This window comes from Suncus etruscus, chromosome 1 (genome assembly GCF_024139225.1).
Source record: "Suncus etruscus isolate mSunEtr1 chromosome 1, mSunEtr1.pri.cur, whole genome shotgun sequence".
Classification (NCBI taxonomy): Eukaryota; Metazoa; Chordata; class Mammalia; order Eulipotyphla; family Soricidae; genus Suncus; species Suncus etruscus.
Window position 1 is genome coordinate 120,917,403 of NC_064848.1, and position 12,679 is coordinate 120,930,081.

Here is a 12,679-nt window from a genome sequence, read left to right on the forward strand (position 1 = left end):
AGGGTTTGAACTAAGACCTGCACAATAAGCATGATCCCCAGTCCCAAAGGTCCGGCAGAGACAATTGTAACGGAAAGGGGCTTCTGGAAGAACAAAGAAAGACGCTATCCTAGATGCCTTCCTAGGTTCAGCGCAAAGACCAAGATCACCAACCACAGAAGATGGATTAAAATGGCACTGAGGTAACAGAACCTCCAGATTCACAAAGACTGACTTCACCATAAGTCCCACCTCAGGATATGTACAGATACTGGGACTGCTAAACACAGAGCTCTGACGGTATCACACTGGACAGAGCAGAAGCTTTCCACACACCAAAAAAAAAAAAAAAAAAACCACAACCTGGAGAGTAATGATCCTGAGCAAAGACTAGAGCTGATTCCATGACAGTATACTCCAAGGACGGAGAAACCCCATATCTTATAGGGCAAGTGAATTCCTTTTCGAATGACCCCAATATTTACTGTGCCAGGGCAGGAGGGAAAAAAAAATACAAAAAACACAAAACCTTGGTTATATATATATATCTTACCTTCATTTATTATTGTTATTATTATTTTTATTTACCTAGCTATTTTGGTCGATTCCTCAGTTTGGATGTGATTATTGAAATTGTTGGCCCCAATTATTCTTTTTTTTTTTTTTTTCTTTTCTTTCTTTTCTTTCTCTTCCTTTCTTTTCTTTCGTTATGTGCTACGCCATGTTTCTTATTTCAAGACCACGGCGTGTTTTTTGTTTGTTTGTGTTTGTTTTTAGTTTGTTTTGGTTTATTTTTTATCTGTTTTTTTGTGGTGCTTATCGTTATAGCTGGAGTCCTCACTGGATATTTGACACTTCTTTTGGTACTGGTGGAGTGTTTCAACTTCTTTTTCTCCTTCATTTCCCAAATCGATGATGAGAACCTCTAGAAGGATTCTGCCCATTTTCGGGGTATTAAACTCTTACCCCGGTTTATTTATTTTCTCTTTTTCAGGCAAAACCACGCAACTTGAACTAGCTACCCCTGCCCCTACTTAGAGGGGGAAATAAGGGAGGCATCAAGACCAAACTGATGCAAGACTACTAAGTAGTTGGTTAGAGACAGAGGGGACCACATATTCTAGCCGCCCTGGGGGTGAGGGAAGAGGAAATGGGAGGTAAGACGGAAACGAAACGGGGGAGTAGGGAGGACAATTTGGGGATGGGAATCCCCCCTGATTTTATGTAAATATGTACCTAAAATATTATTGTCAACAATATGTAAGCCACTATGATCAAAATAAAAATTATATTAAAAAAAAAAAAAAAAAAAAAGAAATCGCTCCTGGCAGGCTCAGGGGACCAAAAAAAAAAAAAAAAAATAAAATAAAATAAAAATAAAAAAAAAAGTATACATGCAAACAAAGAGAGTACTCACTTTGAAAGAAAAATGGAAATTGGGGTTTAGTATGTCATGTGTCTGTCTGTCTGTCTGTCTCTCTATAGATATGGTTTTTATCCACAAAAAGCAACTATACATTATTCTCCAATGAACATGGGGCATTCTCCAGATGCTGAAACACAAATATGGCTTTGAAAGAAAAAAAAAGTAAGAGAGGGGGATAGTCTGTCTGTATATCTATTTATCTATATCATTTTTATATAGATATCTGTCTAGGTAGAGATTTATCTATCATTTGGGCATCTATCTGTCTATGTACCTATCTGTCTATCTATACATATGGTAGTCATCCACAAAAAGCACCTACACATACTTCTCCAATGAACATGGCATATTCTCCACATTCTGGAACAAAAAGTACACCTTTACAAATTCAAGAGGATGGAAATAATACCAAATATCTTCTCAGACTATGACACATTGACAATAGAAGTTAATCATAAATAGAAATGGAGAAACAACTCAAATACCTGGAAATTAAATTGCTTTCTAGTAAGTAGGTCAGAAAGAAAATCAAATGATTCCTAGAAACAAATTAGACCAAGAGCTGAACCTACCAGAACTGGTGGGGTACAGCAAAAGTGGTGTTAAGTAGTTCATGGCTATGCAAGCATCCATAAGAAAGGAAGGGCCCATATAAATAACTTGACTACACAAACTTAAGAAACTGAAAAATAAAGAACAAAATGAGACCAAAGCAGGAAGAAGGAAATGATAAAACTTAAAGCAGAAATCAATGAAATGGAACCCAAAAATAATCCAAAAGATTAAATAAACCAAGAGCTAGTTCTCTGCTAGAAGATTAACAAGATGGAAAAACCACTGGCAAGACTCACAGAGATAGAGAGAACTAATAAACCAAATCAGAAATAAAAGGGGGAGATGCACAAGAGACAATATAAAAATCCAAAGGTTTGTGAATAATTTTGCAATTTCATGATGTCTAAATGCTTTTTAAAAGGGAAAAAAAGGGGCCAGAGTGGTGATGCAAGCAGTAGGGGGTTTGCCGTGCATGCACTAACCTAGGATGGACCGTGGTTCTATCCCCCAGAATCCCATATGGTCCCCCGTCAGGAGCGATTTCTGAGTGCAAAGCCAAGAGTAACCTCTGAGTATCACTGGCTATGGCCCAAAAACCTAAAAAAAAAAAAAAAAAAAAAAAAAAGAAATAAAGGGCCCGGAGAGGTAGTGCAGCAGTAGAGCACTTGCCTTGCACACAGCTGACCCAGGACAGACCTCGGTTCAATACCTGAGTCCCATATGGTCCCCCAAGCCAGGAGCGATTTGTGACCTCATAGCCAGGAATAACCCCAGAGCGTCACTGGGTGTGGTCAAAAAATTAAATAAATAAAAAAGGAAAGAAAATAAATTCTGGGATTGGGTCAGAGTGCAGTGTGGATAGGTTGCTTGCCTTGCACACAGCCGACTCACGTTCTGTCCACAGCATCACATATGGTTCCCTGAACATTAGCAGAAGTGATTCATGACAAGAGAGCCAGGAGTAATCCCTGAGCATAACAGGTGTGGAGCAAAAAATATCAAAAGTAAAGTAAATAAATAAGGCATGGATAGAGAGCACAGCAGTAGGACGTTTGCCTTTCATGAGGCCAACCCTGGACCAACCCCGGTTAGAATCCCAGCATCCCATCTAGTTCTCTGAGCCTGCCAGGTGCGATTTCTGAGAACAGAGCCAGGAGTAACCCCTGAGTGCTGCCAAACCAATATATAAATTCTGGGAGGACTGTAATTTTATTTTATTTCAATCACTACTTTATCCCCAATGTCCTATACAAATCCTTTCCTTGAAGGAATTGAAATAATAATTGAATGAATAGAGATCAGTGATTCTGGAAGAATACAAAACTGATGTTACTAAATGAACATCATGTTAAAATAAAAATTAAAAAAAGTCTTTTTAATCTGCAAGGAACTCTAAATGGCAACACTTAGGAAAAATGCTTTATATTTATTTGCCACTTTTTATTTACTTTTAGCAGGACAATTTTTGCAAATGATGCTCCTCAAGAGACAGTGCTAGAGTGTTGCTCTGATTAACACAAAGTAGTTCTGATTAATACATGAAGACACTCCTTAAGTATTTTAGGTACACTCAATACCTTGAGATCTCTCTCTTATTAAGTGCATCCACACTGAAGTAGAGGATAATAGCTATATACACATGATAGTAATGGCAGGATCCTTTAATGCTTTGCCTCAACATAAATGGATAACTTGTAAGTGTAGGGCATTCTTCAAGGTACAGAAACACAAAAATGGTAACAGAAGTAAAGAAGAAATCTCATCTTCAGAAAAGAAGCTAACAAAGTTCACATCAGTAATAAGCCCTTTGTTAATTTTGAGTCATCTTACAAAATAAATGGTACTGAATTCCAAAGAAGACCTTGTAAAATTGATAGCTATGTATGATTGTGTTGTATTCTGTAGGAAATTTAGGTAAAATAAATCAATCTGAATTCCTTAGCAGCATTAGACAGAGCATTATTAGTTGACAAATATAACTGAAATCCTGGAGTAAAGAACACCAAATACAGGAAAAGAGAATGAAGGCTTCTTCTGGTCACATTCTATGCCCCCAAATCTTTGACTTTTTAAATCTACAGAATCAAAAGGCCTGAATAGAAGAAGCTTTGAACTAAAGAAAATGAGAGAGTCATTCCAAATTCATTTACTTTATAAACTTGGTTTTCTGTCACTTAAAATTCCAGCCACTTGTGAAAATAACAAAATAATGTATAATTTCAAAAATATATGACTATACAAATGCATCATGTTTATCTTAATTTTTTTCTTGCACAAATCAAGTTATCTATTGGCATTGTTTGCTTTCCTTTAGGTCCTACTTCTGGCCAGTTCAAAAATCTCCCCTATGACTGTGATCCCCACATTTACAAAGCCTAATTTGTATATGACACACAAGTGTGACCAAAGAAGAGAAGCACACCACACAATCTAATTGATTCTGAAGTGACCAAAACAACAACAACAACAAAACCACCCCAAAATATTCATGTATCTGCTAAATCAGTGATTGAAAAGAGGGTAGGCTTAAAGAAGCAATGGCTTTAAATTAAAGGCCCATGGGAAGGTCATTATAGGTCATAGATGTACAGACACCCACACTGAAATCTGTGCCAACATGTCTAGACACAGCAGGAAATGCTCTGGGTCATATAGAATAGTTGATATTGCCATCATAAAAGGGGCATCCCTGAATGTCTTTTTCATCTATTTTTGTCCTCACACAGAACTGTGTTTCCTTGCATGAATGGTCAGTCAGATTTTTCTCTTACATTGCTGCTTTGCTTTGGAAAAGTTATAATTTTAAATTAATTTTATAACATAAAATACTATGCTATCTTTGTTCAGCATTCTAAACAATAAATGCATTTATTTTTTGAGAAAAAAAGTTGGATATGTGTGATCACACCATAGTAATTTGTAAATGATGTATGAAATGCGAAGTTCTAGTCTATGTTCAGAGAATTAAGGATCTATAGCAGCTCCCCTAACTACAATATATACTACATTATACATAAAAGCAGTAGCTCTTTTTCCTATTTGAACTAAATAACCATGCATCCTGAAAACTCCCTTTTGTAAATTCTGAAAATGTTTTCTAATCAAAGAGTTTTATCAAAAGAAACATGAATTTTTAAATTTCCTTTGAAAAATGAAAAAGCTATTAGATCATGCTAGCCTCTGAAGCCAACTATTGGAAGCTTTGTTTGTGATTTCTTTGATTAGAATCTTCCTTATACTGAATTACCCCTTTTCTTATTCTTTTCTAACTGTAATGCAATGACTCCAACCTTACTACTGCTTCTGATCCCTATTTTCTGAGCATTGCTGACAGTCTAACTAACCTGTGAGCCAGGATTCAACCAATTTCAAAGATCTTTGTAATGGGGACCTCACTGCACACAGAAATTTTTTTCAGCACCAAGTCCTCTCACTGTTTGTTGGTTTGCTCTCCAATGGCAGTTGATCATATTTTCCCCTCAATTTCTAAGAAATCAAGGTCACAAAGCCACTTTTTTCTTTTCAATCTTTTATACCCTTTCATTGCCTTTGCCTCCCTTCCTTCCTCCTAAACAATAGAGAAGTGTCTTTCTTAATTCCCAGTCAATTCCTTCACTTGTATCTAAGATCACTTCTGCCTTTTGTTCCAGGATCACCTCTGTTTAGCTTTCAGTTTTCCAAACAATGCTTAGGAAGTCCAAGCACTCCATTTGGTAATTCTTGCACAACAGACCCAGAGGCTCAAGCAACAGTTGAAAAGTGTGATGTTGCTCAGACTCTGGTGACAGGTAATATGTAGGTCATCCCAATAATGCTTAGACATCTCTAGGGTCACACCTCCATGCTGCACATGGCAGTGCTGAGGGACTGTGTGAAGCCAAGGATCAAAAAAAGACAGCTATGTGCAAGGCCTTCATCTTTACCCCCATACTATCTGTCATTATTACAGCCAATATTTGCACATCAATTTCAACTTTACACTAAAAAATATTTTATCTTTTATAAGCCTCAAATAACTCTACAAGGATAAGCCTATTATTATTCTCACATGACAAATAAAATAACAGTCCTGAAGTGCTGTCTGAGCTAATGCAACTACTGAATCCAGGATATGACCCAGGCCCTCTGATTCTGCAGCTGGGCACTGAAAGACTATCCAATAGCATTTATTCACTATTAGGAAGACAGGTCTTGGAAACAGAGATAAATTCAGACACATTTTATAGTTCATTATTAGTTATTAGATTAAAACATTCATGCTCACTAAATTAATACTCATTACTTATCGTCTTAAATAACAGAATTGGAATTATGTATAGAAAATAAGGTTTAATATAGGCAATAAAATTTAAATGGAAATGCAGCATTTCAAGGGAGAATTTACCTCTGTGATGGCAGAAAAAAGACACATAAAATCAGAAAAATATAGGAATAAAAGACCAGCAGAAAGCCAATGATCTGAATTTAATTATTATAAAAAGACTTAAGGTACCACGGTAAAAAATTTTTTCCTGAAGTATTGCTCTGCTGTGATCTCTCAAAATGAAATTCTGAGCCAGCAGTTGCATGCATATACATCTCTACACTCAGATGGGTTCCCATTACATATATTCTCTAATGATGGATTAGTCCTAAGAAAAATTTACAACTTTAATTAATATAGCTTTAGAATACATCAGAACAAAGTAATGAAAATAACAAGGGAGGTAGTCAGTAAAAAAATATACATAAAATAATGATATTTCCATATTTGCATTATGTATGAAAATAAAGCCAATTATATTTTACCAACTCATAATTTACAGCCTGATAGATAAATGATATATACCAACACACAAAAGAAAAGAATGCAGAAATCTGTACTTACAGAGACTTGAAAATATTAACACTATTTCTATCATAAAAATCATCAAAACTCATTAAAAAAACCTTTGTAACTTAAAATCAAAGCAAAAAAAGAGAAATGTATAACATATAAAGCTAAGCAGGTTGATTTTACATATATATTATATATTGCTATATACCTCTCTACATATAAATCTTGTTTTTAATCCTATCCTTTAGTTAAGTTTATGGGTAGTGGAAAAGTGGAGAATTGGTTAGTTTATGGGGTTCCTAGAGCATGGTCAGTGAGAAGAGCTTGAATTCTTGATGGTCTTATCATATTCTTTTTTTTCAAAGTCACATCTGGCAGAAAGAATATCTGTAGTACTAGAGATGTAACACAGGTTAGCTGAGTGCAATGCAAGCACCTTCCTCACTGTTTTATTTTTCCAGTCCCTTTTTGTTATTTTAAAAGCCCAGTACAATTGTGTCTTTATACTTTGTTTATATGCAAAATTTAAAGTAAAAAATAAATTTTTACAAGCAGTTTGAATTTTGAGGTCTCAGCTAGTAGTTTAGGTTCTGTGTTCAGTACTGAACCTGATGGTGCTTGGAAAACCATATGTTGTGCCAAGCACCAACCCAGCATCTACTTAAGTGCAAGTGAAGCCTTTTGAAAATATGTACCATCTCTTTGACTTCAGAAAGTAAAATCTTTCTATTTTTTTTTTTGGGGGGGGGGGCGTTTTCAGGACACACCCGCAGGTCTCGGGTTACTCCTTGCTCTGTGCTCAGAAATCACTACTGGAAGGCTTGGGAACCATATGGGATGCCGGGAATTGAACCTAAGTCCATCATGTAAGGCAAACAAACACCCTACTGCTGTGCTATTGCTCCAGCCAACAATCTTTTTATTTTAAGTAAAATCTTTTAGTGAAAGAGATATTTTGCACTGTGCTCAATGTCAAACAAAGAGAAACTATTTAAAGCCTGAAATATCAACAAGTATCAACAGAATTTTTAGATAATGAGCAAAACAACTACCATAAGTTTTCTCTATAATGTAATAGATAGGAACCAGAGAACTGAAAACAAAAAGAATTGAAACTATATACTTCATAGCTCTGAAACTCTACCAAGTAGTTTCCAAATACTAAGCAGTCTAACTATTATTTCACACAGTCAAGAGATTAAAAGAGTGGTTTATGAAAAATAAAAAATAAAAAACCAGTGGGCTAATATTGATAAGCAAACAAACATCAGATTTTAAATTTACTGGGTCTTCCTTACATTAACTAATATAAAAACAAACAACAAATAATAGATGCAATATAAATGCCATTCTTTTATTAATGATAATTATCCCTAATCTAAAGTCATTTTTAGTTTCTTCAAAGAACTGTTTTATGTATTACCCCTTCTAGTATTCATGTAAGTCTCTAGAGTAGGCAGATTGGAAATCCAGAATTCAAGGTGATAAAATAAATGATGGAAGGGAAAAGAAGTGTGCAAGGCTATGTATTCAAAAACTTTCCAATTATACATATTTGTACATCATTCCAACACAGAAATGTGTTTAATGCTTCAGTTACCTGATTGGCCGATTCTCTTTACTGTCAAAAAGTGAGAAGATAACTTCAAGCTCTTCTCCTAGGTTAGAACACATGAGGCTCTTCATCTGCACAAAGAGGTGATGACTGCTGGCCTGCACTGGTGTATCTTTCTTCCTATGTCGGTGCTCCATCTGTATGATTCCCAACAAAAACACAATCAGCATAAACTAAAGATAACTAGCAATCTAGCTATTTATGATGTGCTTATGATTGACAGTGATATAATTTGGGAAGGGCATATATTTGGTATCCAGTGTATACTGAATTCCAAACTGTACTGCAATTTCCTTTTTTTATTTTTAATAATAAGTTTTTAAAATTAAATCATCAATGAGATACTAGTACAAAGTTGTTCATGGTTCATTTTCAGTCATATAATGTCCAATATCTGTCCCTTCACCAGTGTATTATAATTTCTAATAGAAGAAACTATAAAGTTAGTAGGTCATCAAAGAATCTTGCTTAAAAGAATTTGTTTTTAATGGGCCTGAGCATGTGGATAAATGGTAGAGCATATATCTTGTATGTGTTAGGTCCCAGGTTTAATCTTCTGCACCACCCAACCTTGTGCACTTCTGACACCACGAGTGTGACATCAGCCTCACAGATGCAATTCTCAGCCAACAACTGCAACAATATCAAATAATGTTATTTAATTCTTCCTGTTAAAATGTTATCAACTCACTGAATAGATTCAGGCAGCATGAAGTTCAAAGAATTCTATTGCTCCCTTATCAACTCTCAGTGTGAGAACAAATTATTAGTCATCTTTTAAAATAATCAGACCAAATTATAGCTAACCGTCATTTCACTGATGGTTACTGAACAATGCAGCTATGACTGCAATTCTCATAATTAAAAGTTCTTTCAAAGTATATAAATTGGAAAATTGTGGTAGTTTTCTGAAACAGGCTGTGGCAAATGGTATTTAATCACTAGTTTAATGTTTTTAACTTCCCCGAGGGCTGTACACAGGCAGACTGAGGACAGAGAATGAGGTGGAAATCACATGTGTCTTTTTCTCATTTACATCTTCTAAAATGGCAGCCTAAGTCACATTTGGGAAGCAAAACCAGAAATGAGTGTTGCCTCTAGTTTCCTTCCTCAAACTTCCTCCCACACATTTGAGGGAAGAAAAGAAAGCAGCCAGTAACCAGCAGTAAGAGGAATATGGAGAATGTCTTTCAATCAACATTATATATTATTGCATCTACTATGTATCAAGAACTGGAACTGAAAATATTAGTGAAAACAAAAATAATTCATATCCTCATGAAGCTTATTTAGGATAAATAAGGTAAACATACTAAGAAAAGTCATCACACAAATATAAAACTGCATTGTGGTATATGGAGAAAAGGTACCAGATTATTAGCATTTATTCTGAAAGATTGACTTGTAAAGGGCAATCAGAAAAGGTTTTATGGGAAAGTGACAGTTGAACAAAAAACTGAAGAGGAAGAGAGAGAGGATAAAGTGGTAGGTAGTACACTAAGTAGGGTGTTTGCCTGGCATGGGACCAACCTGGATTTAATCCCTGGCACCACATATGGTCCCCCAAGACCCACCAAGAATGATTCTTAAATAGTCAAAGCTAGGAGTAAGCTCTGAGACCAAAACTAATAAACAAAAACAAAAAGTAAGAGAAAATTCTGAAATACCTTTTGCAGCACCTCTAAACTACTTGAAGCAAAAAACCATGGTATTTGCCCCCAATCTACCAAAAAAATAAAGATTATTATATAATACAATAAACAGGTCTAATAGTCTCATCTGTTATGAAACCTTCTAAATGTCTGTTCATCATAGTTATTCTTGGGCAAAGCAGTTAGCAGTCTAGTTCTGATTCACAAGTTGAGAGGAGAGATTCATGACAGAAGCACAGAGAAAATAAATGTAAAGTCCAATGGATTAACAAAACAGGTGTTAGCAATGTAGAGAATATTTGCTTTCATAGCACAGACTAATAGTGACTCTACCTGACAATTAAAAAGTAAATAATTAGGGGACATGAATGACAATAGAACCGGAGTTACTGACTTTACTCATTTCTTCATGAGTTCTCTACTCATGCTTTTAAGTGTAACTATTGAAGGACCAAAATGCCATCTACACTTTTCACTATAAATGGACAGCATAAAACAATCAGAATTATCTTTTTTTCCATTTTCTTATGAAATCACCCCAAGAAAGACAAAAAAATACACCTAGACAAATTTACCTATAACTGGTATACTTTCGAAAAGTACACAAGACATCTGTCTGTAAAAGTGAGACAATTTTTAAAAGTATAGCTCAATATTGTAAAATGTGCTGGGTATAATTCTAGAAAGCTTCCTTTCATAGAAATACTCTCTTTGTTTGCTTCTTTGTTTTTTTAAGGATAATTCTCTTTTCTATAGCCTATAATGTTTATTTCATTCTGTGCTTCTGAAGTTCTTTATGCCTATGAGAAAGAACGATCAGACTCTCATAAAAGTATACACCTCTTTGAGGCTGGAGAAATAGTACAGTGGTTAGGACACTTGCTTGCATGCAGCCAACCTAAATTCAATCCCTCTTACCCCCCAAAATACCCCAAGCCCAGTTAGAAATAATCCTGGAGTGATAGCACAGCAGTAGGGCATTTGCCTTGCATGTGGCCGACCTGGGATAGGCCCAGGTTCAATCCCCAGCATTCCATATGGTCCCCCAACCTGCCAGGAGTGACTTCTGAGCACACAGCCAGGAGTAACTTCTGAGTGCCGCTGTGTGTGGCCCAAAACCAAACAAACAAAAAAGAAATAATCATGGAGCATAAAGCCAGGAGAAACTCCTGACTGGGCACAATTGGGTATGGTCTCAAAACAAAACAAACAAAAAAAAAGAAAATAAAAACAAACAAAAATATATACCTCTTTAATTCACAATGACTTTTTAGTCCCTGAAAAGGCATGCTTATTTACTAGTTTACATAAAAGTTCAAGAGTTCAGGTTAGCAAAGCCTAAGCTACTATCAAGAAATGAGTAACTGCTAAATGTCAGAACTGGAGATACAAATATAAGACCATATTCAAGGAATGGGCCTCAAGGAGGTGTTGGTCTTTACTTCAAAGTTCTCCGTATCAATCATGATTTTCACTACACGTTGGGGGGGGGGGGGACAGGTCTCTTACTCATGCAAAGAATTCAATATATCTAGATCAGTAGCTCTCAACCTTGACTGCTTTTTAGAATTATCATGAGAGCTTTTAAAAAATACTTATGCCTATGTCCTATTCCAGAACAATTAAATTTGAATTTCTAGAGACTGGGAGCCCTGAAAGTGGTCGTTTTAAAAGCTCTCTGGGTGGCACTAAAGTGCAATGAGGGTTGAGAATCACTGATTGAGATCATATACAGAGAGATGTCTATCACTGCCGACTGAAAATGTAATATTGCTTCTTTTGTATAATTATTGCTGTCGAGCCTTGGCAACTGCATGCAGGCTAGTAATTAGCCTAGGCTGATTCTCTGCTTTGTACATGTGGCACGTGCCTCAAAACTGGCACATGTCACATGTACAAAAGAAAAAGAATGAGCCTTTGTGGAGATATCTAGCATGAAAATTTTCCTCTTTTTTCCTTACCCACCATTCCATCAGGTCTGAAAGTGTGATCTAGAGATGGATTTGAACTTAATTGTGTTATAATGATTTGTATACCTCTTGATCATTTGCTACCTTGGAAAACTACAAAAATATCTCTGTAAAAATACTACAATAACAAAATTTAAAACATATGCCTACAATTCAAAAGCTATAATGTGATAGTAATGTGATGGTAGGAAATCCAGCTTGGAAATAATTTACAATTGCAAAGGCATCTACCTCTTCAACTAGACCTTTGCCTAGGAAAAGTAACATATGGTTTCACTTAATAAATAAGGATTTATTTAAGTGATGCAGATTTTTAAATCCTGATACAATTATCAGATGAATCATCTACACCAGAGTTTTTGTGCTTCCCACTCCCCATCATCAGCTTTAATTTTGACAACCAAGAATCTCTCCAGACATTGCCAGGTGGCCAATGAGGATGAGAATGCCTCTCCTTGAGATTTGTGGTAACATATGAAAATAATTATTCTAGCCACTAAAGGTCACAAAACAATCAGCTAAACAGGATCTTAGAAAACCCATGCCACATTCCTAAAAAGATTTTAAGTGTGCATAAATAATCTGAGGATCCAACTAATGAGATGTCCTTTATTTATAGCAGAATTGCTATCTGAACTCTGGCACTAAACCAAAGTCCTAAGTGGA

The 12,679-nt window shown here is 35.6% G+C and overlaps 1 protein-coding gene across 1 annotated transcript in view; it reads right to left on the reverse strand.

Moving 5' to 3' along the window:
* The window catches only part of DOCK4 (dedicator of cytokinesis 4), a 530,301-nt gene that overhangs the window by 263,551 nt on the left and 254,071 nt on the right, over positions 1–12,679 (reverse strand). The window contains exon 8 of the mRNA XM_049782931.1: positions 8,377–8,528. Within this exon, the coding sequence (XP_049638888.1) occupies positions 8,377–8,528 (152 nt within the window). The remainder of the gene's footprint in view (positions 1–8,376; positions 8,529–12,679) is intronic.